The 27,171-nt window shown below is 35.4% G+C and overlaps 1 protein-coding gene across 3 annotated transcripts in view; it reads left to right on the top strand.

The window, feature by feature from the left end:
* Nucleotides 1-2,010: 2,010 nt before the first annotated feature.
* ATF2 (activating transcription factor 2) overlaps nt 2,011-27,171 on the top strand; it is a gene marked incomplete at its 5' end in the record, with an annotated part of 67,185 nt that continues 42,024 nt past the window's right edge. For 2 of the 3 annotated variants that reach the window (XM_079710167.1, XM_079710168.1), the window contains 5 exons: nt 2,011-2,042; nt 9,527-9,596; nt 21,801-21,897; nt 24,961-25,079; nt 25,219-25,347. In XM_079710167.1, the coding sequence (XP_079566293.1) occupies nt 2,011-2,042; nt 9,527-9,596; nt 21,801-21,897; nt 24,961-25,079; nt 25,219-25,347 (447 nt within the window). Of the gene's footprint in view, nt 2,043-9,526; nt 9,597-21,800; nt 21,898-24,960; nt 25,080-25,218; nt 25,348-27,171 lie in introns of those variants that run through there. The other variant, XM_079710169.1, reaches the window with a different exon arrangement.

Genomic DNA, 27,171 nt, shown 5'->3' with positions numbered 1-27,171 from the left:
TAGTATAAGGAATGGGAATTTTTATTGGTTGGCTAGGAAATAGTCTAGTTCCTAAACTGTAGGAAAGGAACTATAGAAGTTCCTTACTGCAGGTAAGGAACACCTTTTGTAGAAGAATGGGACAATAGTAGTCAGGGGGGGTGTGGAAAAGATCAGAGAGGAGGATACGAAGGGTTAATTCCCTCAAAGCTTTTCTAGAACTATCGGATTGGTCCCTGCACTACCTGTATATATTTATTTATTTATTTATTTATATTTTGATTGATTGATTGCGGTACGCAGGCCTCCCACTGTTGTGGCCTCTCCCGTTGCAGAGCACAGGCTCCGGGCACGCAGGCTCAGCGGCCATGGCTCACGGGCCCAGCCGCTCCACGGCATGTGGGATCTTCCCGGACCAGGGCACACACCCCACCCATGTCCCCTGCATCGGTAGGCAGACTCTCAACCACTGCGCCACTAGGGAAGCCCCTACCTGTATATTTTTAATATTTTAACTGTTATTCTTACCAAGTTGAATTGAAATTATATTTCTGTATTCTTTCTTCTGCTTGACTGAAAGTTTCTCAAAGTGGAGGGACTGTTTGTTTTGTTTTGTTTTGTTTTTGGACTGTTTGTTTTTTCACCTTTGTGTCTTGCCATGAGTTTGGTGTTTAAATGTTTCTTGAACTTAACTGAGTTTAAATATTGCTTTGATTTTTCAAAGCAATATGAACTGCATTTATTAGTTTTAGAAGTTTTTTGAGTTAGATAAACTAAATTTATCTGACTTTTTCATATCATACGGCTGTTTATTCGTTCCTTAATATTTAATGAGTAAATGCTACTATAAGCTAGGCACTGTTTCAGGTAGTTAACCCAAAGATAAGTTTCTTGTCTTCATTGAGTTCACATTTTACTGGTAATGACTGAAGCATAACTCTTATAGGTTTCCTTTGGATTATTCTAGTGTTTTTTCCCCTCTTCTCACAGGCAACATGGTAAAGTTGAATGTGAATGATGAAATGTAACCTTACCAGATAAATAGAAGTTTTGCCTGGGACCAGGAAAAGAACTTTCTTCTTCCTTTCTCCTATATCAGACCATCTTTGACTCCAGGACTCAGAACTGTAGCTATTTACACATTTCCCCATAGGAATTACCCAATTTTCCTGAGCAGGACATTCTTGACACCACATTTATAAGCAAAATTATGTAAAATAAAAATTTTCTATGTGTACCATTGGCTTATTTGGATAAGCATATAGTTAACTCTGTTTGCCACTACATGGGGTTTCAGTGAATGTAATGGAGGATTAGCAGAGTTTAAAGATGAGCCACTGACCCTCATAGTTTAAACATAGTTTAAGTATGTTGTACTTGTCCTTAAGCTAATGTCAAATAAGTAAGCTGTAAAGTTAGGGAAGAGGGAGCTCCTTATATAGATCAGCCATCAGTATAGATCAACTATGTTGTACTTGTCCTTAAGCTAATGTCAAATAAGTAAGCTATAAAGTTAGGGAAGAGGGAACTTCTTATAAAGATCAACTATCATTACATTTTGGGACAAATAGTGATGAATTAGGCTGAGAACCAGACCATCACTGACTACATTTTTTAAAACTTAAAGCTTTCTGAATAGATATTTTGAAATACTAGATCTCATCTTTTCATCAGACGTCAAAAGTCAGAATTTTCACTCTTTTAATTACTGCTCTTCAACCACAGCCCTAAAGGCTAAGTTAAATGTTTCTCCTTTACCCTCTTTATGGTGGAGTTGGATATATTAATACCTATGTTTAAGGCATTTATATGGGTGTTCATATTTTAGGAGCAGTGCTCTATTATAAAGATTCTTAATAGTGAGTGGGTTTTTGGATGACAGTAGTGTTACAAAGAGTGTAATTATTTGAGTGTTTTTATTGTTTTACTATGTTTCAAGAAATGTTTCAAAACTATATTTAACAGTGTGAAACCACTTCATTTTTCAGTATCCTTGCCATGAAAAAGAGGACGTGATAAGTTGTACAACTTATGAAATTCAAGTTACATGTGAATTCTGCCAGGTGTGTATGCAATATTTGGTATTTTGTGCTTTTTTCATATTTTAGATTATAAAAATTCTCATAGGTTATTTCTAGATAAATATTTCAAGTGTTTTTCATAAATAAGAAAATACTTATTTAGTATGTAGTTTAGCTACTACTTCTATTGTATTTTAAAATTATCAAATAGAGCATCAAAATACACTTAACTATGACAAGCATAAGCATATTTTAGGGTTTTGATTTCTCCTAAAATGAGTTCCAGATAATACTAGTCCCATGAGATGTTCTGTGAAAAAGGTTCAAATAGAAAATGGATGTGGCAAAAATGCTGTATTCTAGGTGCTCTTCTTTCTGGTCATTTCTCTTGAACATAAAGTCTGAAAAGTCTTGCCCCCAAAAAACAGTATTCTAGCACTTCCCAAATTTGGCCATAATAGTGATTGTCATCTCTGTTCCTGAAGAGAAACTTATTTCTGAAAGGTTAACAAACTAGTGTTGAAAAAGAAACAATGTTACAGAATTTTTAGTTGTCAAATATAGTTGTTATATGTAATTTCTATGAAGAAAGCAAAAACAAAAACCTACAAGTTAATGGAAGGAATAATTGGAAACTTTAAGTCTATATCAAAAAGTAGGAAAATAATCTTGACTCAAAAATGTCTTTTTGTAGTTGTTTGGTTCAAATCAGGATCCAAGGAAGTCCCCAGATTGCATTTTGTTTAGTATGTTTATTAGACCTCTTTTAATCTAAAACAGTTCCCCTCCTCTACCTCCTCTTTTCTTTAGTTCCCCATGACGTTTGTTTCTTGAAGAAACCAGGTCTTTTGTCCTGTAGAATTTGGCTAATTCCAGCTTGGTGATGTTGTTTGACATGTTTTTCTTTTTTCTTTTTTTTTTTTAGGTTAGAAGATTCTTTTTAAATTTTATTTATTTATTTTTTATACAGCAGGTTCTTATTAGTTATCTGTTTTATACATATTACTGTATACATGTCAATCCCGGTCTCCCAATTCATCCCACCCCCACCCCCACTTTCCCCTCTTGGTGTCCATACGTTTGTTCTGTACATCTGTGTCTCTATTTTTGCCTTACAACCCAGTTCATCTGTACCATTTTTTCTGGATTCCACATATAATATGCGTTAATATACGGTATTTGTTTTTCTCTTTCTAACTTACTTCACTCTGTATGACAGTCTCTAGGTCTGTCCACATCTCTACAAATGACCCAATTTTGTTACTTTTTATGGCTAAGTAATACTCCATTGTATATATGTACCACATCTTCTTTATCCATTCGTCTCTCGATGGGCATTTAGGTTGCTTCCATGACCTGGCTATTGTAAATAGTGCTGCAGTGAACACTGGGGTGCATGTGTCTTTTTTTTTTTTTTTTTTTTTGCGATACTCGGCCTCTCACTGCTGTGGCCTCTCCCGTTGTGGAGCACAGGCTCTGGACGCGCAGGCCCAGTGGCCATGGCTCACGGGCCCAGCCGCTCCGCAGCATGTGGGATCCTCCCGGACCAGGGCACGAACCCGTGTCCCCTGCATCAGCAGGTGGACTCTCAACCACTGCGCCACCAGGGAAGCCCGCATGTGTCTTTTTGAATTGCAGTTTTCTCTGGTTATATGCCCAGTAGTGGGATTACTGGGTCATATGGTAATTCTATTTTTAGTTTTTTAAGGAATCTCCATACTGTTCTTCATAGTGGCTGTATCAATTTACATTCCCACCAGCAGTGCAAGAGGGTTCCCTTTTCTCCACACCCTCTCCAGCATTTGTTGTTTGTAGATTTCCTGATGATGCCCATTCTAACTGGTGTGAGGTGATACCTCATTGTAGTTTTGATTTGCATTTCTCTAATAATTAGTAATGTTGAGCAGCTTTTCATGTGCCTCTTGGCTATCTGTATGTCTTCTTTGGAGAGATGTCTATTTAGGTCTTCTGCCCAGTTTTTGATTGGGCTGTTTGTTTTTTTAATATTGAGCTGCATGAGCTGTTTATATATTTTGGAGATTAATCCTTTGTCCATTGATTCGTTTGCAAATATTTTTCCCATTCTGAGGGTTGTCTTTTCGTTTTGTTTATAGTCTCCTTTGCTGTGCAAAAGCTTTTAAGTTTCATTAGGTCCCATTTGTTTATTTTTGTTTTTATTTCCATTACTGTAGGAGGTGGGTCAAAAAAGATCTTGCTGTGATTTATGTCAAAGAGCGTTCTTCCTATGTTTTCCTCTAAGAGTTTTATAGTGTCCGGTCTTACATTTAGGTCTTGAATCCATTTTGAGTTTATTTTGGTATATGGTGTTAGGGAGTGTTCTAATTTCATTCTTTTACATATAGTTGTCCAGTTTTCCCAGCACCACTTGTTGAAGAGACTGTCTTTTCTCTATTGTATATCCTTACCTCCTTTGTTGTAGATGAGTTGATCATAGGTGCGTGGGTTTATCTCTGGGCTTTCTATCCTGTTCCGTTGATGTATATTTCTCTTTTTGTGCCAGTACCATATTGTCTTCATTACTGTAGCTTTGTGGTATAGTCTGAAGTCAGGAAGTCTGATTCCTCCAGCTCTGTTTTTTTCCCTCAAGACTGCTTTGGCTATTCGGGGTCTTTTGTGTTTGCACACAAATTTTAAGATTTTTTGTTCTAATTCTGTAAAAAAAAAAAATACCACTGGTAATTTGATAGGGATTGCATTGAATCTGTAGATTGCTTTGGGTAGTATAGACATTTTCACAATATTGATTCTTCCAATCCAAGAACATGGTATATCTCTCCATCTGTTTGTGTCGTCTTTAATTTCTTTCATCAGTGTCTTACAGTTTTCTGCATACAGGTCTTTTGTCTCCTTAGGTAGGTTTATTCCTAGGTATTTTATTCTGTTTGTTGCAATGGTAAATGGGAGTGTTTCCTTAATTTCTCTTTCAGATTTTTCATCATTAGTGTATAGGAATGCAAGAGATTTCTGTGCATTAATTTTGTATCCTGCTACTTTTCCAGATTCATTGATTAGCTCTAGGAGTTTTCTGGTGTCATCTTTAGGATTCTCTATGTATAGTATCATGTCATCTGCAAACAGTGACAGTTTTACTTCTTCTTTTCCAATTTGTATTCCTTTTATTTCTTTTTCTTCTCTGATTGCCTTGGCTAAAACTTCCAAAGCTATGTTGAATAATAGTGGTGAGAGTGGACATTGTTGTCTTGTTCCTGACCTTAGAGGAAATGCTTTCAGTTTTAAACCATTGAGAATGATGTTTGCTGTGGGTTTGTCATATATTGCCTTTATTATGTTGAGGTACGTTCCCTCTATGCCCACTTTCTGAAGAGTTTTTATCATAAATGGGTGTTGAATTTTGTCAAAAGCTCTTTCTGCGTCTATTGAGATGATCATTTGGTTTTTATTCTTCAATTTGTTAATATGGCATATCACACATATTAATTGACTTGCATTATATTGAAGAATCCTTGCATCCCTGGGATAAATCCCACTTGATCTTGGTGTATGGTCCTTTTAATGTGTTGTTGGATTCTGTTTCCTAGTATTTTTTTTTTTTTTTTTTTTTTTTTTTTTTTTTTTGCGGTACGCGGGCCTCTCCTTGTTGTGGCCTCTCCCGCTGCGGAGCACAGGCTCCGGACGCGCAGGCTCAGCGGCCATGGCTCACGTGCCCAGCCGCTCCGCGGCATGTGGGATCCTCCTGGACCGGGGCACGGACCTGTGTCCCCTGCATCGGCAGGAGGACTCTCAACCACTGTGCCACCAGGGAAGCCCGTTTCCTAGTATTTTATTGAGGGTTTTTGCACCTATATTCATAGGTGATATTGATCTGTAATTTTCTTTTTGTGTAGTATCTTTGTCTGGTTTTGGTATCAGGGTGATGGTGGCCTCTTAGAATTAGTTGAGAGTGTTCCTTTCTCTGCAAGTTTTTGGAAGAGTTTGAGAAGGATGGGTGTTAGCTCTTCTCTAAATGTTTGATAGAATTCACCTGTGAAGCCATCTGGTCCTGGACTTTTGTTTTTTGGAAGATTTTTAATCACAGTTTCAATTTTATTACTTGTGATTAGTCTGTTCATATTCTGTTTCTTCCGGGTTCAGTCTTGGAAGATTATACCTTTCTAAGAATTTGTCCATTTCTTCCAGGTTGTCCATTTTATTGGCATAGAGTTGCTTGTAGTAGTCTCTTATGATGCTTTGTATTTCTGCAGTGTCCATTGTAACTTCTCTTTCATTTCTAATTTTATTGATTTGAGTCCTCTCCCTCTTTTTCTTTTTTTTTTTTCTTTTTATTTTTTTGCTGTACGTGGGCCTCTCACTGTTGTGGCCTCTCCCGTTGCGGAGCACAGGCTCCGGACACGCAGGCTCAACGGCCATGGCTCACGGGCCCAACCGCTCCGCGGCATGTGGGATCTTCCCAGACCTGGGCACGAACCCGTGTCCCCTGCATCGGCAGGCAGACTCTCAACCACTGCGCCACCAGGGAAGCCCCTCTCCCTCTTTTTCTTGATGAGTCTGGCTAAAGGTTTATCAATTTTGTTTAACTTCTCAATGAACCAGCTTTTAGTTTTATTGATCTTTGCTATTGTTTTCTTTGTTTCTATTTCATTTATTTCTGATCTGATCTTTATGATTTCCTTCCTTCTGCTAACTTTCGGGGTTTTTTGTTCTTCTTTCTCTAGTTCCTTTAGGTGTAAGGTTAGATTGTTTATTTGAGATTTTTCTTGTTTCTTGAGGTAGGCTTGTATCGCTATAAACTTCCATCTTAGAACTGCTTTTGCTGCATCCCATAGGTTTTGGATTATCGTGTTTTCATTGTCATTTGTCTCTAGGTATTTTTTGATTTCCTCTTTGATTTCTCCAGTGATCTCTTGGTTATTTAGTAACGTATTGTTTAGCCTCCATGTGTTTGTGTTTCTTACGTTTTTTTCCCTGTAACTGATTTCTAATTTCATAGCAATGTGGTCAGAAAAGATGCTTGATATGATTTCAGTTTTCTTAAATTTACTGAGGCTTGATTTGTGACCCAAGATGTGATCTATCCTGGAGAATGTTCCATGTGCACTTGAGAAGAAAGTGTAATCTGCTGTTTTTGGATGGAATGTCCTGTAGATGTCATTTAAATCTATCTGGTCTAAAGATAAAGCTTGTGTTTCCTTATCAATTTTCTCTCTGGATGATCTGTCTATTAGTGTAAGTGAAGTGTTAAAGTCCCCCACTATTACTGTGTTACTGTCGATGTCCTCTTTTATAGCTGTTAGCAGTTGCCTTATGTATTGAGGTGCTCCTGTGTTGGGTGCATATATATTTATAATTGTTGTATCTTCTTCTTAGATTGATCCCTTGATCATTATGTAGTGTCCTTCCTTGTCTCTTATAACATTCTTTATTTTAAAGTCTATTTTATCTGACATGAGTATTGCTATTCCAGCTTTCTTTTGATTTCCATTTGCATGGAATATCTTTTTCCATCCCCTCAGTTTCAGTCTGTATGTGTCCCTAGGTCTGAAGTGGGTCTCTTGTAGACAGCATATACATGGGTCTTATTTTTGTATCCATTCAGTGATCCTGTGTCTTCTGCTTGGAGCATTTAATACATTCACGTTTAAGGTAATTATCAGTATCTATGTTCCTATTACCATTTTCTTAATTGTTATGGGTTTTTTTCCTAGGCCCTTTTCTTTTGTGTTTCCCTCTTAGAGAAGTTCCTTTAACATTTGTTGTGGAGCTGGTTTGGTGGTGCTGAATTCTCTTAGCTTTTGCTTGTCTGTAAAGCTTTTGATTTCTCCGTTGAATCTGAATGAGATCCTGCCGGGTAGAGTAATCTTGGTTGTAGGTTCTTCCCTTTCATCACTGTAAATATATCTTGCCACTCCCTTCTGCCTTGTAGAGTTTCTGCTGAAAAATCAGCTGTTAACCTTATGGGAGTTCCCGTGTATGTTATTTGTCATTTTTCCCTTGTTGCTTTCCATAATTTTTCTTTGTCTTTAATTTTTGTCAATTTGATTACTATGTGTCTCGGCATGTTTCTCCTTGGGTTTATCCTGCCTGGACTCTCTGCGCTTCCTGGACTTGGGTGGCTGTTTCGTTTCCCACGTTAGGGAAGTTTTCAACTATAATCTCTTCAGATATTTTCTCGGGTCCTTTCTCTCTCTCTTCTCCTTCTGGGACCCCTATAATGTGAATGTTGGTGTGTTTAATGTTGTTCCAGAGGTCTCTTAGGCTGTCCTCATTTCTTTTCATTCTTTTTTATTTATTCTGTTCCACGGCAGTGAATTCCACCATTCTGTCTTGCAGGTCACTTATCCTTTCTTCTGCCTCAGTTATTCTGCTATTGATTCCTTCTAGTGTAGTTCTCAGTTATTGATTGTATTGTTCATCTCTGTTTGTTTGTTCTTTAATTCTTCTAGGTGTTTGTTCTTTAATTCTTCTAGGTCTTTGTTCAACATTTCTTGCACCTTCTTCATCTTTGCCTCCTTTCTTTTTCCAAGGTCCTGGATCATCTTCACTATCATTATTCTGAATTCTTTTTCTGGGAGGTTGCCTATCTCCACTTCATTTAATTGTTTTTCTGGGTTTTTATCTTGTTCCTTCATCTGGTACATAGTCCTCTGCCTTTTCATTTTGTCTGTCTCTGTGAATGTGGTTTTCGATCCACAGGCTGCAGAATTGTAGTTCTTCTTGCTTCTGCTGTCTCCCCTTTTGACATGTTTTTCTATCTCCTATATTTCCTGTAGTTGGATCTAGAGAGGCTTGATTAGATTCAGGCTTGACTTTTTTTCCCCCCAAGAATCCTTTGTGTGCTTTCTGTTGCATCATATCAGGGGGCACATAATGTTTGTCTCACTTTTAGTGATGTTAATTTAAGACTGACCTGTGAGTTCAGATGCTGTCAACCTGACCCAGCCTTTATAAAGTTCCCGTCACCTTTGTTCCTGATTGTTTTATCAGACGTTGATGATAGTTACCTAGTCCATGATTTCATTGGGGTTTAAAGTGGTTATCTTCTAATTATTTCATTCTTTCTGCACTTATGCTACTGAACAGGAAAGATTTAGCCTGATAGATCAGGGTTCCTAATATTTTTTTTTTTTTTTTGCGTTACGCGGGCTTCTCACTGCTGTGGCCTCTCCCATTGCGGAGCACAGGCTCCTGGATGCGCAGGCTCAGCGGCCATGGCGCACGGACCCAGCCGCTCCGCGGCATGTGGGATCTTCCCAGACCGGGGCACGAACCCGCATCCCCTGCATCGGCAGGCGGACTCTCAACCACTGCGCCACCAGGGAAGCCCCCTAATATTTTTTTCTGTAGTATAAAATCTGCATTTTACATGTCTCTGTTCATAATAAGAAAATGGAAGGTGGGGTTAAAATGTCAATAAAAGTGTTTTGCTTCACATTCAGATAGAAGGTGATAAGCTTAGTGAAAATCAAATAATATTACATTTTAAGTTGTTCTTTATTTAAAAATCTGTACTGTGAAACATTTAGCCATTTCTTAATGTTTTATTATAGGCAATACAAGGACCTGTGGAATATGAGTGATGACAAACCCTTTCTATGTACTGCCCCTGGATGTGGCCAGGTAATATATAAATTGTTTTGTATATTCATATTTAGTAAAACACTTATGACAATATATGTTGTCATTAAAAGGATTCTTTTACAGTGTTTTGTATAATTTTGGAGTTAGAATGAAAATAACCCAGAAAAATTTGGGGAAGAAATTAATTTTCCTCAATAGCACATCTGAGTTTTAAAAAATACAATCTAATATGGAAAAAAAATTAAGTCTTGTAAGGGAAAGATGGAAAACCTGGAGAAAATCCAAGATTTAAAAGTATATTTATTTGACCATTATTGGTTGAAAATCATTGTGAATTGCCTAATTGGAAATCAGATATACATTATCTTTTATGAAAATTAGTTTACTTGCTGAACTCTTGTGAAAATAACTAATGTTTACCTCTGAGCATATCACTAATATATTAATGTTCTTAAGTATAACATTTTTAATATAGAGCATGTGTGGAAGCATTTTTAGAAAATAATATTTTAGTGTTATTACAGAAAATAATATTTCAGTGTTTTTTATAGGCCATTAAATTATTAATCTATTACTGTTATAATAATCTTAAAATAACTATAGACACTAAGGAATGAAAGAATAAATTTAATGTGTAGTAAAATTACAGAGTACTTAAATATACAAATTATAAATCATAAATAGGTATTAAAGTGTTTCTTTGGTTCTCATTGTTTTCTTTAGCTGATATTTTAAATGGAGGTATAATTTATATACAATAAACTTCACATACTTATAGTGTACAGTTTGATACATTTTAACATATGTATGTATCCATTAAACCATCACCACAATTAAGATAGTGAACATATTCATCATCCCGAAAAGTTTCCTCATGCTTATTTGTTATACCTCCCTCCCATCCCTCTCAACCATTGATCTGCCTTCTGTCACTATAGTTTAGTTTGTATTTCCCAGAATTTTATATAAATGGAATCATACAGTATGTACTTTTGACTGGATTCTTTCCTTCCACATAATTAATTTACAATTTCTGCATGTTATGTGATTAGTAGTTAATTCCTTTTCATTGAGGAACAGTATTTCCTTATTTCACCACTAGTTTATTTATTCACTTGTTTATGGACATTTGTCTTATTTCCAGTTTTTAGTTGTTGCAGATAAAGCTGTTGTGAATATTTATGTATAAGTCTTTGAATGAATGCATGCTTTCTTTTCTCTTGGGTGAGTACCTAGGAGAGTAGTGGTGGGATCATATGTAATATATAATAGGAAATTGCCAAACTGCTTTCCAAAACAGAGGTGTCACTTTGCATTTCCACCAACAGTCTATGAGAGGTCCTGTTGTATCATATCTTTGCTAACATTTGGTGTCAATCTTTTAATTTTAGCCATTTTCATTGTGTGTATACTGATATATAAAGTGTTACTTTGCATTTCTTTGTTGACTGATGAAAAAATGAGCACTATTTCATGTGCTTATTGGCCATTCGTATACTTTACTTTTTGTGAAATATCTTTTCAAATCTTCTACTTGTTTTTAAAAATTAGGTTGCCTGTCTTTTAATTATTGAGTTGTATGAGTTCTTTAAATATCCTGGGTACCAGTCTATCATCAAATATTTCTCCAGGTCTGTGGTTTCCAACATGATTTTCATAATAGTATCTTTTGATGAACAGATGTTTCTAATTTTAATGAAGTCTAATGTATTAATTTTTTCTCTTCTTTTGTTGTTGTTTTTTGTGACTTATCCAAGAAACTTTTGCTTAACCTTAAGTCACAAAGATATTCTCCCTTGCTTTCCTCTGAAAGCTTGGTTTTTCATTTCGGTCTCTTGCACCTTGAATTAATTTTTGTGTATAGTGTGAGGTAGGAGTTGAAGCTCACTTTTTTTTCCATATGGTTTCTCAGATATTCCAGTGTCATTTGTTGAAAAGATTTTCCTTTCTCCATTAAATTGCTTCATCCCCTTTATTGAAAATCAAATGATTTGTGTAAGTGTGGATCTATTTCTTAGCTTTCTATTCTGTTCCTTTCATCAATCTGTGAACTTTTATGCCAGTACCATACTGTCTTGATTGCTTTAGCTTTACAGTAAGCCTTCCAGTCAGGTAGGGTAAATTCTCCAATCTAGTTCTTTTTCAGGATTGTTTTAGATAGTATTTTAATTTTAATCATTCTGATGAGGGTATAGTGGTATATAAAGATTTTAATTTACATGGTGTACAATGATGTTGAGCAGGGTAAAGGTAGGAGTTACCAGGGTTGGTGATATTTTAGATAGGTTGGTCAGGGAATGCCTCTGTAATAAGGTGACATTTGAATACAGATGTGGGAGCAAACCCTGCACATACCTGGGGGAAGAGTTTTCCAGACTGAAGGAACAGCAAATATAAAGGCTGGTAGGGAAGAAATGGATTTGGTGTGTTTAAAACAGAAAGATGACTGTTGCGGCTGGAGCATATAGTGATTAATGAGGATAAGGGTAGGAGATGATGTCAGAAAGGTAGGGGAATAAAAAGAGACCATAACCTGTAGGGCTTTTGTTGACTGTGATAAGGTATTTGGATTTTATTCAGAGAGCAATGAAAGCTATTGCTGAGCTAATAGTGAAAGTAGAGACTGGCAGCAGTCAGAGAGATAGTGGTGGCTTTGACTAGGTGGTAATAATGGACAAATAGAGAAATAGACTGATTTGACATATCTTTTGGGGATGTATTTTGTATACATTTTTCTATAAATTCAGGAAAGCTAAAAATTGCCATTTCTAAAATCCTTTTCAGCTAGAATTCTGGGTATGATTTTAGGTTCCACCAACCAGATTTACTCATTCTGGTAAATTACATTTACTCCTTGGATTTGGGACCAAGTTGAATGGAAAGGTGGTATTACTCAAGTCCTCCATTTTGCTGGAATGGATTGGACAGACACAGCATGATTCTTTAATCCCTGGATTACAGCTAATACAATATGTTTCTAGAGCCAGCCTTTGGACCATGACCAGTTTTGCTGTGTTGTTCTAGGAATCATTCATGGAAACTCAGTCTCAAACCAGTCCCTAATTCCTTGTCCTATCCTTTTCTGCTTAAAATAGTTGGAATTGTTATTTTGTGATTGAGTCTTTAGTAATATACACACCATTTTAAATAAAAAGAATTATATTTAAATTTACTTAAGAGAGCTTCCAAATGAAGCCAACAAAAGATCGGGGGGGATTTGATTTCAGGATGAACCCAAGAAGTCGAATTAGTACCATCCAACCTTCCCTGTTTTTGGTGCCTCTGCGCCAAAACTATCCCTTCCATCTTCTGCCTCCGCTCCAACTCCCAAGGCCAGGCTGTCGTTTCTCCCTATCTGGGAGATAGAACCAGTGAAAGAATGACTCAGTAAAATTAGGGGAAATAAGGCAAATGGAAATGAGATAGTCTTCAGGTCAAGAAGATATTTTAAAATTGCTGAGAAAAATTACACAATCTGTTCAAGCATATCCAGACTGTTTATAGACACTATTAAAGGTTTGCTTCCTTTGCTGATGGGGTGAGGCAAATGGAACATTACACAGCACATCCCCGGGGTAAAGTAAGAGTTTATTCACGTCAACACCAGATGCAGAAAGTCTGGGAACTTTTTAATATTCATTGTTTAAGTTCTCACAGCAGACTGCCTTGCACATGCCCAGTCTGTGTCCATGGCACAAATGGCCAAGAGACTGAGAGGTAGACTACCTCTTAGCCCGCCAAGAAGAGACCCTTCGTAGGGCTAAGGTCTTCTATGAACATAATAAGGGTGTTCCAGCACTTTATCAGGCCCAAAAGTCATCCATTGTTCTTCCTCATAATATGTATCAGCAACATTTCCATCTAATGATCCTGCCTATAAATCAGTCTATGATTATTTTGACATTTTCTACCATAAGAATGTTTATACTTTTGGCAAAGCAGCAACCATTTTACTTCAGTGATATTAAAAGCACTCTTGCACTCTCATTCATTGCTGGTAAAAGTGCAAGATGGCACACCCCCTAGAGGGAGTTTGGCGATATCTAGCAAAATTACACATGCATTTACCCTTTGACCCAACAATCCTACTTCTGGGATTCTATCCCAAAGATGCACTGTCAAAACTATGAAAAGACATATGCCCAAGGTTATTAGATATATGTTCAATATATTTTGTTACCTGTCAGTCTCTGGACAGTAGTATTCCAGGAGAATAGAAGCAAAAGCTATAAAGCTTCTTGAAGCTTCAGTTTGGAAGTGACAGGTCATCACTTCTGCAGCATTCTGTTGATCAGTGCAAGTCACCAGACCAGCCCAGACTCAAGGGGTGGGGAAATAGATACCCTCCTCTGGATGGGAGAACCAGTCTTACCACATTGCAAAGGAAGGAGGGTACATATCATAATGGAAGGAATTTGTGGCCATATTTTACAATCTGTCACAGACAAATACTGAAATACTTACAGGTAAAATAATTTCTGGGGTTGGCCTCAAAAAAATCCATTGGGTGAATGGTGAGTAGAGATGAAATGAGATGGATCATAGGTTGATAATTGCTAAAGCTGGGTGAATGTGCAAAGGGGTTTATTACACTATTTCTTTTTAATTTACTAAAATGCAACAGAAGAAAAAGAAACCTGTTGCTGAATGTAAGAACATATGTATGTATGTGTATCAGAGATTGTTTAAAAGACCTAATGTTTTTTAAAAATATGAAAAACATTAAGAAGAAGTTAGAATTGTTTTTTAGACTCCCTGTTACGAAGGGAGTTAACATTCACTTTTCCTCTTACTTCTTCCCTCTCCCTTGATGGCTGATAATAATTTTTCCATTGTCAGGGTTTGTAATACATTTTGATCATCTATAATCCCCATATTTCTTTAGTTTTACTTCTGTATTTAAATAGTATAGATAGAGAGGAAGGGTGAGAACTAAGCTTTAAGGCACTCCAGTGTGCAGAAGTCAGAAAGAGGGGGAAGCTGTAGCAGAGGAGACTGAGAAGCAAGCAGACAATGAAGAAAATTGTGTTCTGGAAGTCAAGTAGAAAAAGTATTTCAAAGTGTGGGGGAACAGTGTAGTCATATAGTTGATAGAGTAAGGTGAGAATTCAGTATTTATTATCGGATTCAGAAAAATGGGGATTATTAGACACCTTGCTAAGAGTAGCTTCAGTGAAGCAGCAGTGACAACAGTGAGATTGGAGTTAGCCTGACGAGTAAATGTGGAGAACCAGAAGTAGAGACATTATAAGATACCTTTTTCTTGGAATTTAGCTTAAAGGGAACAGTAAAGTAACTGCTGGAGGAGAACTGAAGATGGAGTTTTTTTGTTTGTTTTGAATTTTAAGGTGGGACTATCACAGCATATTTGACACTGCAGAGGGAGGGACTACTGCAGGAATGGGGTCCTTAAAAGAGGATGGGATCCGGTGTTCAAATGAAGGGACTGGTCTTAGAAAGGACCATAGACAATTTATCCATAGTAACTGAAAGTGAAAAGGCGGGAAGAGGTGTGGAAGGTTTGAATAGAGAAAAGGAAGCATATCAAAACTTAGACATACAAACATTTCTTTGATATGGTCACCATAAAAAAACTACATTTCTGTTCATTCCATTACACAAAAGAAATCACTTTTAGAAGCTATGGCACATTGTTTTAAAGAGACTTGTATTACTTAGGATGCTGACTGAAACAAAGACTCAACCTTAATAGATTGAGCAGTTTGTTCTTTATGTAATAACTGGGAAGTAGGAGTCCCAGGGCTGGCTGGTTCTATAACCCTCAACATGCTACTTCCATTTTTAGCTCCAAGATGGCTGTTCCAGCTCCTGACTCAAGTCCATATTCCAGCAATAAGGGAGGGAGAAGGGGAAGCAAAACACAGCATGTATACACCCATCATTTTAGGAGCATTAACTGGAAGTAATGCATATAATTTTCACTCATTCTTTGGTCCCAGCCCAATCATATGCCCACCTAACTGCAAAGAAAGCTAGAAAATGTGGTCTTTGTCCTGGGCAGCCAAGTGCTCACCTAAAATTCAGAAGTTCTTTTGTTGAAGGAAAAAGAGTAATAGATATTGAGAGACAGCTGGCTGTCCTTGTCATAGTTTTCAGAGATGATTTTGAATTTGGTAACCTAACAAAAAGTCATTTGGAGCCTGAGTCTGGTTAAGCTGGGTAATACTGAAATTACCAAAGTCTTGAGTTTAGTTAATAGTAATATATCAATGTTGGTTTCTTAGTTTTGACAAACGTACCACAGTAATGTAAGATGAGAACACTGGGGAAACAAACTGAGTAATGAGTATGTGAGAACTCTCTGTACTGTTATTGCAACTTTTCTGTAAACTTAAAGGTTTTCCAAAATAAAAAGTTTATTCAAAACAATAACAACAAAAAGCTCTACCTGAGAAACACAAAAAAGTTGCTTATGAACCACAGAATAGAGCTTTCAGATATTTATCAAGTGTATATATACCATGTCTATTATTTGTGCTCCAACTTGTTTCAAAAAGGATTTGAGGAATTAAAGTTTCATATAATAGTTGTCATAGTAATAAAAACAGTTATAACAGTAGTAACATTTTTTAACTTAGCCAGTCACTGTGCTAAGAAGCTTATGTGGGTTATGTCATTTAATCCTGCAACAGCCCTATAAAATGGGTGCTACTGGCCTTATTTTACAAGTGAGCAGTCGAACTTAAATATATTACTGAATGTCTCTCAGTCACAGGACCTGCAAATATTGAAGATAAGTTTGAACCCAAGCCTACTCTTGTGTTAACATTTATAGTGAAACATCCCTAAATAGAATGTTCAGGCTTCAAGGTATATTTGAATACAGGTCTTTGTATATGTATTTTTTTTCAATTAACATTAAAGGTTTTTATTTTCTCATAATTACAAAAGCATCACTGAAAATGTTGACAAAAGGAAAAAATAAAATCCAGAGAGGACTTCTGTTAACATTTGGTGTATTTCCTATATCCTTCCCTCCTTTTATTTATTCAAACAAAATTGGGATCATACTGCACATATAGTTTTATATTCTATTTGTATGCAGATGACACTATATGTATTATGGGCATTTTGTGTGTTAATTGAAAACATGGGTTTGAGTTCCTGTGTAGTATTCTATTGCCAGAATGTGTCCCATAATCTATTTACCCATTCCTCTTTTATGACCTAAAAATTAATTATTATGGCCTTAAAAAATCACAACATTGTGGTGAGTATTCTTCTGTATTACCCTTTATATGCATCTTTAATTAATTCCTCAAAATACATTTTTAGAAATCAAATTATTGGGTGAAAATGTATACACATTTTTAAGGTTCTTCATACATTTTGCATATTGTTTTTAAAAGCTAAAACAATGTATTTTCACTAGTAATTTATCTAAGCACCGTTCTCATCATGAACACTCCAATCCTAGGTATTATTAACTATTTTTTGGCCTATATTTGTTCCCTAAGATACTTAAAATAGTCTAATCTCTATGTTATAATAATACCCTGTAACTGTTACTGGCCAAAATGATAATCCGGCTAAGGTCAACATCATCCATTTGTTAAATCTTGCTTAGAACAGAAATGGTATAGTCTCTCTCTAGATTCAAATAGTATTTCCTAGGAAATCAGGAATTCTAATAAGAATTGATTTTAGAAACACCAATTTATTGGTGGTATTACAAATTACTTTTTGTCACTAGTAGGTGATAACATTATTCCAAATTTGAATTTCAGCCTTAAAAAACTTAATGGACTTAAATTTTCAAATAGGTCTTAAAATTTTTTAATACATTTTGTTGATAATGTCATCTCAGAGAGAGAGACTTATAGAATTCAATGCAGAGGATTTTAACTTTTGACTCTTTATATTACAATTTTTTTCATATGCTCACTCAGTCACTATTAGGTATTTCACAAAAAGGGTCTTATTCATTTCATTTGTTTTAACATGATGTTCCATTGAATTTAGTAAAAGAGACAAAGTTGAGATAATTTAGTGAAAGATTCATTTAACATTGAAACTCATTTTATTGATAGTATCTTTGCTTTTGGTGATACTCTTATTGAAAATTCTTTCTTTGGTAGAATGTTAATACGTTATAAGCTGTTTTACAAAGGAGATAATCATTTTATTTAATCTAAAGTTTCAGTGAAGGTGTGAGAGTGGGAGTGTGTATGTGTGTGTTTAATTAGTAACTTCCTGATGTTGAATAAAATAATTCAGCTAGGGCTTCCCTGGTGGCGCAGTGGTTGAGAGTCTGCCTGCCGATGCAGGGGACACGGGTTCGTGCCCCGGTCCGGGAAGATCCCACATGCCACAGAGCGCCTGGGCCCGTGAGCCATGGCCGCTGAGCCTGTGCGTCCGGAGCCTGTGCTCCGCAATGGGAGAGGCCACAACAGTGAGAGGCCTGCATACCGCAAAAATAATAATAATAATAATAATTCAGCTAGTTAAAGAAGTAGTAAAATGGGCTATTGGCCTGATGGCTTTATAACTTAGTACCTATTTAATCTATTTTAAATAGGAATAATAATCTATATCATGGATATGAATGCATGTATTAAATGCAGAATGACTGATTTCTTAGGAAGTTAATTCTGGTAAGAGTGTTCAAGCCTTGGAAACACAGATTTCTCAGATACCAGAGCTTAAATTAATTTATTATGGAAGCAGCTATTTCACCTCCCTCCTATCTGTCAGGTTACCCATCCTTTTTAACCTTTTAAGAGAGATGATTGGCCTATCCTACCTTTCTTGACTGCTTTTCCCATTGTTTATTCAGCTATATGCTCAAAGTCTTCTTTAACAAAACACTTACACATCAATAACATTTTGCATTGGAGTTGTACTATCAATTGCCTGGAAGAAAGAAATTGTATGAATTCAATATGTTATCACTAGCAGTATCATTATAATTTTTCTACGAAGCTTATTTTTAGAATAAAATTCTTAATTTGTCTGGGAAAGCAGTTCAAAGAGATTCTGCAAAAACGTTAGCTTGTAATAGCTACTTCATGTGTTTGTTGAAGAAAGAATGTGTTTTACAATATATATGTTCCTGGTGACTGCCTTTTTTAAGTTTCTTGTTAGAGATAAATAAGTTTTCTCAGGTGATAGCCAAGGTTAAACTCACCTGTATCAAGTGTCAGTTTCAGTGTATTTTACTCGTGTATATAAATAATGTCATTATATGATCAACAATTCCTTTATAAATAGCATTCAGGTAAATTTGATCTGTACATTCTCCATGAGACTTTGTAAATTCATATTCCTCGCATTTCTCCTCTTACTATTCATATGATCCTAAATGTTTTTTAGGATCCTTTTAGCTGTTTCTTTTCACTTAGAATCAATCTCGGTGCCGTTTTCACATGTTTTGTATAAAGCATAATGTTATTTATTCTATATGTAGTTGCTGTTTGATTTGGATATTTGTGTTCAAACCAGAATCCAAGCAGAGGATACCGTTAGGATAAAAAATTCTTAGCACATAACTATCTGTTAATTATGCTGACTGCTGTTTTAAAATCTAAGACCTCTTCCAAAATGCATTCATTTGCAAATGTTTAATGATTGCCCTCAATGGAGAAAGCCACGTTGTTAGGTTCTTTGGAACATAACGTGAATCTTGCTTTAAGATACCTGTAAGACATTCAAGCAAAAAAAAAAAAAAAAGATACTTGTAAGACATTCGAAACTGTAATGAAAAGTAAAAAACAATGAAGTAACACAAGTAAATGCTATAGCTATGTTCATTCTCCAAGAGCTTTGTTATTCGATCTATCAAAGGATGACTATTTCTTTTTTTTTTTTTAAGTAAATTTGTTTTTTTATTTTTGGCTGTGTTGGGTCTTCATTGCTGCGTGCGGGCTTCTCATTGCAGTGGCTTCTCCTGATGCGGAGCACGGGCTCTAGGCGCTTGGGCTTCAGTAGTTGTGGCTCACGGACTGAGTAGTTGTGGCTTGCGGGCTCTAGAGCGCAGGCTCAGTAGTTGTGACGCATGGGTTTAGTTGCTCCATGGCATGTGGGATCTTCCTGGACCAGGGCTCAAATCTGTGTCCCCTGCATTGGCAGGTGGATTCTTCACCACTGCGCCGCCAGGGAAGCCTTTATTTCTCCAATTTGGAAAGGATTCTTACAATGATGAAGCAATAGGAAAATAGCACTTGAGTGGGGAGGAGCTGGATTATGATCCCAGTGCCTATAGTTGGTACTCAATAAATGTTTGAAGAGTAAATGAATAAGTCAAGGGATAGAGGTACTGTTTGCATCTGGACACTCACCTACAATGGGAATACAAGCAGGTTTTGAAGAGGGGTCATATAATAATAATTTTCCACCGGTGTACAGTAACTTAAAGACTTAGTGGTAAGCATACTTACATGAGAGCACTATACAGCCAAATTAAATTAAAGGTTTAATTCATCTTAAGGAGCAGTCTGTGGTTTGGTGGTTTTTTGTTTTTCCTTTAGACTGGGCTTGAAGATTCAATTCTTTAATTGTAAGGAGTTCTTTCTTTCAGTTGGCATTTATTGACTACTTACTATATGCTAAATTTGGGGGAGCTCAAATAGTAGGAGCTCAGCCTACTTAAAAGGAAATACAAAAATATCAATATCATATTGATAGGTGCTATAACCAGGCACTGTGCAGAGCAAGATGGGATATAAATGAGAGGGATTAACTTTTACAGTGGGCTTGTGGGCTGGCCTAAGTATGATATAGGTCATACTTTTAATATTTAGAATAAAAAACATAATGGAAAGAAATATTTCATCCTTTTACATTGTTTTAAGGTTACCCTAAAGCTATTATCATTTGTTGCATGAAAGGATGTAGTGAGTTGGATAGTGGGGTGGTGAGACCAAAGAGAAAGAATCCATTTTTGGTGGTTCAGAGGAACCAAGTTCAAATATATATAATTTTACATCCCATTTGTAAGGATATAGACTAGAGAGTGAGTTTAGATCTCTTAATTTGGCATTTTATAATTCTTGCTCTGAAATAACAAAAAGTAAGTGCTCTCTATTTTCGGTTATAAATGTTGCTAAAGATAAGGAAGCATCTTTATAAAGATTGATATCCAGACACAGTCAGGAGGTATTTAAACAATGTATTTATTATATTGTAATCATAAATATGTCACCTTTGGGAGGCAGGACGTATCCAAGTTAAGTGTAGTTTTAAAAATAATTTTTTTATATAAGAATGCGATAAAAAAATGAAGAATCACTTTATTCTAAGTTAAAATTTTATTTTATTTTACTTTAAAAAAATTTATTTATTTACTTTTGGCTACGTTGGGTCTTCCTTGCTGCATGCAGGCTTTCTCTAGTTGCAGCCAGGGTGGGGCTACTCTTCGTTGCAGTGCATGGGCTTCTCAATGCGGAGCATGGGCTTCTCATTGTGGAGCATGGGCTCTAGGTGCATGGGCTTCAGTAGTTGCAGCGCGTGGGCTCAGTAATTGCAGTGCGCGGGCTTCAGTAGTTGTGGCTCTTGGGCTCTAGAGCACAGGCTCAGTAGTTGTGGCGCACGGGCTTAGGCTTAGTTGCTCTGCGGAATGTGGGATCTTCCCGGACCAGGGCTAGAACCCGTTTCCCCTGCATTGGCAGGTGGAATCTTAACCACTGCGCCACCAGGGAAATCCTTAATTTTATTTTAAAATGATTAATTGCTTTATTATTGTACTGGCCACTATTTCTTTGCTGGATTATAATCGAGGCATTCTTTTTTTTATGTGATAACATAAAGAACCTGATTTACCTCTTAATTTGTCCAGGAGTAATATTTTTATAGGAAAGTTTTCGTTTTAAAAGTGGTAAGTAACCTGAAATCTAAGTAAAATACAATGCTTTCTTCAAAAGTCATTATACCATGGAGTATATATTTCTACTATGATATGGCAAAAATTAATAGTGGTCTATTTTTAGTGTCCAAATGAAATTTATATAAAGTTTCTTTGCCTCAGGTTTTGTTTTTAAATGCTCTAAAATGAATTATGTGACCTAGTATTATATCAGAATTGCTTGTTCTTGGGTAATGTGTTTCTCTATGATTGTTTGAGATCTAGTATGTTTATCTATACTAACAGTAGGTTCTTTATAGTTAACAAACTGCTATTTCTTTTTTAATGGTGGTTTTACATGTTGTGGAAATGAATTTCCTTATCATTTAACTTATTTGATCAAATTGAAAATCTTAACTATATTTTAAAACTTTTTGCCACAGCGTTTTACCAACGAGGATCATTTGGCTGTCCATAAACATAAACATGAGATGACACTGAAATTTGGTCCAGCACGTAATGACAGTGTCATTGTGGCTGGTTAGTATATGCTTTTATTAATAGCTTATATACATATTTCACCTGGAATGTGCACAATTTTTGTGTATTCTCTGTAAATAATATAGTCTGGTGATATTCCAATGACTTCATTTACAATAAATGTTGGCAACATGTATTTTACCCATTACATTTTTATGTTTCCTTCTGACCATTCATTTCACTCTTTTTGTGTGGTTTTCAAATGTAGATTTTAATGTCATTTTTTGTGGAAGTTAATTAGAAACCTGGGAACCTTCATACCATTTCCAAAATTTACATTTAACTGATAGTTGAACTAATGTGATGTTTAGTCAATGTTTCTTTTAGCTGTTTACACCTGCTTTACAATGCTATGCGAAGCTAGACGATGATCAGGCTCTTCCTGTTGGAGAAAGAGCAATTAGCAGACTTGTTCATTAGGATTTTGTTTATGTTTCTTTTTGGACTAAACATCTGTGTTAGTAAAATACTCTCAATAAAGGGGGCTTAAATTCAGTCGGTGCTTTTATTTTTGTATGTTGCTCCTATGAACATGCAGTATCACCTAAGCAGACGATTATCTTACAGTATGCAAAAAGAGAAACCCAATTCATGCATTGGTTTATTGTCCTTCCATGCTATATCAGCTACCCCTTTTTTGGTATTTAAATATATATATGTACATATCTCTGTATATGTACACACACATAACATTTAATTTCATTGCATTTTGTATATTTTATAAGTGTGGTAAGAAAACAGTTTTATATAAAATTTAATATACTTATATAAATTTCAGTCCTTTTTGTGTCATAACCACAGATTCACATAAATATTCAAATTAACTTAATTTTTTCCCTTGTAAAGCTTAGGTTATACTATTTGTAAATCTAGAATTATATACCTGTATACTGAATATTATTAATACTTTTAAATTATTACCCAACATAGAGATCAAATTGTCATATGCAATGCTTTGGAGAGATAATGAGGAAAAAAGACGGTTCTTGTCATTCGGTATCAAGATTTTTGCATTGAAAACACTGGAGGTAAAAATGTTGATAATTTACCAAAAAACAATTTGTTTAGGAAAAATGTAGGGTAACATTCAACATATCTTCATTTCTGTAAGTAGAAGGAAGCAGACAAGAGTGAGGTATGCATTTCTTTAAAACACTATACATCAGATAGTAGGAGAGAGAACCAAAACACAAACAAGATAACAACAGCCTGAAGGTTCACTCTCCTAGGCACGAAGGTCTTTGCTTCTCTAGAATTTGCCTTAGAGCCATATCTCTCTCTGTAACATTTAACTCAAAAATATTTTGAGATTGGTTTCTAGAACTTACTGTCCTGTTTACATTTAATGCAGTAGAAAAGTAGAACACATTCAAACATAGCACTTGACCATTTTTTTACTAATATATTTTGAGATGAGTAGTTTAGCATTACTGTATAAATATAATGCATGATGTATGTGGTATATATTTGATGATCAATAGCCATAAGCCATGTGCATGTTTAAACAATTGTGCCTGTGTTGACTTTTCTCTTTTCAAGCCTGATCATTATAGTAATCACTGATAAAAATGATTTTTCCATATGTATTTTATTTTTAAGACTTCTCTCCCTTTAATACAAAATAGCCTTCTCTTGGGCTTAGATAGACAAACCCTTTGGGCATGAACAGAAGAGTCAAATTTATGTTCAGTTTACTAATTCAGTCATGATGGACCTAGGTTGATACAAGTATGCTGGGCCCTTACTATAATACCATTTTGAAGTCTTTTTGGGGGTAGAGATTATATATGTTGCAGACTAACTATTAGGTAAAATGAAGACAAAATAAAAGTCCTTCAGTAATTTTGATAATACTAATAGTGTCTGAGGTAGGCCTACATTATATCTAATGTGTATGACAAGTAGGTCATTTTAGTGTTAAATATATTTATATGTAGTAAACATATTAATACTCTGGGAATATGTTGGGGCGAGGGTGAAGATAAAACAGTAAGTAATGCCCACTCTGGGGACCCAATAGTTAACAAAAATATATGAATTTTAATTTCACAGAAGGTTTTATGAGTATTTTATCTTAAACCAGGAGTTATCCTTATACTTTTATTTAGTTTAAGCTTGATTCCTGATATAACCTATAAAATTGATGCCCTAAAATATATAAAATGTGAATAGAATTTGAATGTGCTACCAACTCTAATCAATCTGAGTAAATAGCCTTGAAAATAATAAGACTAAACAGGCAAAATTCATAAATTTGCTCTTTTTCAATTCAACGTGGATCTTAAGTGGCATTTGTTCTGTAACTAATACATGCTCACATGTATATTCAGTACATGTTTTAATGCACCTAGTGTGAGTACATATTCAAATGTAGTTAAAATGTTTCAAGTTTCAAGAAAGCACAGTTTGACTAATTCTCTGCTGCCTAGGAATTAAGCTAGAACATTAGACATATAACTCTTACATAGCCCCTCATACGAAGCTTGAAAAATGCTTTAAAACAGAAAATTAGCTTTAAAAAGGAGGGTTTTGTTTTAGTTTTTGTTTGCGGGGGGCTCTTGTTTTAACCTTCTTTTTCTTCTAGTATTTTGATCTACCTACTAAAGACTGTTTTATCTTAAGCTTGCTTTCATAATAGATTATGAACACTAGTAGAAGGGCCAAGTTAAAGCAAATATACATGCTGTTGTCCAAGTTTTCCCCAAATTGCATGTATTTTATGCATTTGTAAGTTTTAATAGTGTAAATTTTTAAAAAATTTTGTGTTAGATAATGACAGTAGTTGATCTCTGAGTAGCGGATGTTTATGTCACTCAGAGAGAACGTGTGGACTAAGGAACAAGAAGTACTTCTTTTCATACTTTTATGGTTCATAAAGTTGGAGGAAATACCTTAAACTGCAACAAAAACTTAACCAGATTTTGTTTGCTTTAAAGGAAGAGGTCTTTCCAAAGAGAATTAACAGCTGACTGAACCAGTCCTGCTAATTTGTTAATTTACTAGCTATATTTTAGAGTCCTGTATATTTAAATCTATGTGTTTACTTCTTGACATTTATTTCAGATCAGACCCCAACACCAACAAGATTCTTGAAAAACTGTGAAGAAGTGGGTTTGTTTAATGAGTTGGCAAGTCCATTTGAGAATGAATTCAAGAAAGCCTCAGAAGACGACATTAAAAAAGTATGTTGTTAACCATGAAATTAAAACAGTGCTTCTGACAGAACAGTAATCATAGTTTTCACTCCCTGCTTTCTTAGTTTAGATACACTGATTGGCTATTTTTAAACTCCTAACATTTTCTTTAATGTTTGTGTTTTAGATGCCTCTAGATTTATCTCCTCTTGCAACACCTATCGTAAGAAGCAAAATTGAGGAGCCCTCTGTTGTAGAAACAACTCACCAGGATAGTCCTTTACCTCACCCAGAGTCTACTACCAGTGATGAGAAGGTTAGAAATTTATATTTATGGTAGAAACACAAACTAAGTGGAAAAAAATCAGCTTTCTAAGTAAAGTCTAATATTTGATCTATATAAAATGTTAACGTAATAAATTATACATAAATCAGTGTCAGGTTGTAATAGTCTTATTATATGTGAAAGCCTTTGAATACTCAGAAATTTCAGGGAAAGAAGACTGTACCTTTATAGATAATTCATTTTTTGTCACACACGGAAAAATTATTGGGGAGAATAGAATAGCCATGGCAGAGGAGCTAGAAGTAAGGCAGAAAAAGTGACTATTTACCTAGGAATAAATGCTTTGACCTTAGGTGTTTTGTGTTTTTTTCATTTCCTTGTTATAAAAGTACACTCTCGTTATAAAAAGTTTAAGAATATAGAAAAATCAAGAAAGAAAAATAAAAACTACCTTTTAGCCCATAATTGAGTGATAAGAATTACTAGTATTTTGAAACATTTTTCCTAGATATATGCATGCATTTATACATAAAAATATACATATATAAGTGAATAGTTATAGGATACAAAGAGGAATCTTAGTTTACTTTTTTTTTTTTTTTTTTGGCTGCTTTGGGTCTTCCTTGCTGCATGCGGGCTTTTTCTAGTTGTGGTGAGAGGGGGCTACTCTTCATTGCGGTGCACAGGCTTCTCATTGCATAGGCTCTAGGCACGCGTGCTTCAGTAGTTACAGTGCGTGGGCTCAGTAGTTGTGGTGCACGGGCTTCAGTAGTTGTGACTTTCAGACTCTAGAGTGCAGGCTTAGTAGTTGTGTGCATGGGCTTAGTTGCTCCACGTCATGAGGGATCTTCCCGGATCAGGGATTGAACCTGTGTCCCCTGCATTGGCAGGTGGATTCTTAACCACTGTGCCACCAGGGAAGTCCCAGTTTACTTTTTTATATCATTATATACATTATGTGTATATATATATATACACACACATATGTATGTATATATATGTACATAATGTATATATATAGAATGTATATATAAACATTTATATCATATATCATTATATACATTATACATTATATACATTATATCATTATATACATTACATATATACATATATTATATGTAATATACATATATTATACATTATATACATTAATGTACATTTTCCCATGTCATTAGAAAATTTTCCAAAGTCATAATTTTTAATGGTTGCACTTTATTTTATCATTACCTTAATGTATTTACTTGTCTTGTTCTTGTTGGACATAAAGGTTGTTTCCACATTATCACAATTATAAGAAATGCTGTTAAATCTTTGATATAAATATCTTTTTCCTAGAAAGTATTTCAGTCCCTTCACACTCAGCAGTTTTTTCCTGTTGATTGCTGCTTTAGCCTCTTTTAGGGGTATTTCTTCTTCCTGCATTCCTCAGTCATTAGTTCCCCCTGGGCACAGCATAGTCATTCCAAGTTGTAAAAAGTAAGTTCTGGGCCCCCTTCTCTTTTCTTTCTCAATTTTTTTCTTAAGTGCTCTCATCCAGACTCATAACTTTAAAAACCATCTATGTGGTTTTCAAATTTATATCAACCCAGATATTTCCCAGATTTCCACATTCATATCCAACTCCATCTTGACATTTCCTTTTCTGTGTCTAATGGACATCTTAAACATCGTATGTCTAAATTAGAGCCCTTGATTTTTTCCCACAGTTTTCCCTGTCTCGGTAAAACAGGGAAAACTTCTTTCCATCCATCTAGTTGCTCAGGCCAAGAATAAAGAATACTTAATTCCCTCTTTTCCTTCACACCGAAACCAGTAACAAATCTTACTAGACCTACTTCCTGAATATATCCTTAA

Source organism: Hyperoodon ampullatus (genome assembly GCF_949752795.1).
Source record: "Hyperoodon ampullatus genome assembly, chromosome: 8".
NCBI lineage: Eukaryota > Metazoa > Chordata > Mammalia > Artiodactyla > Ziphiidae > Hyperoodon > Hyperoodon ampullatus.
Note: the sequence above shows the minus strand (reverse complement) of the source record. Positions and strands in the feature narration are given on the sequence as shown.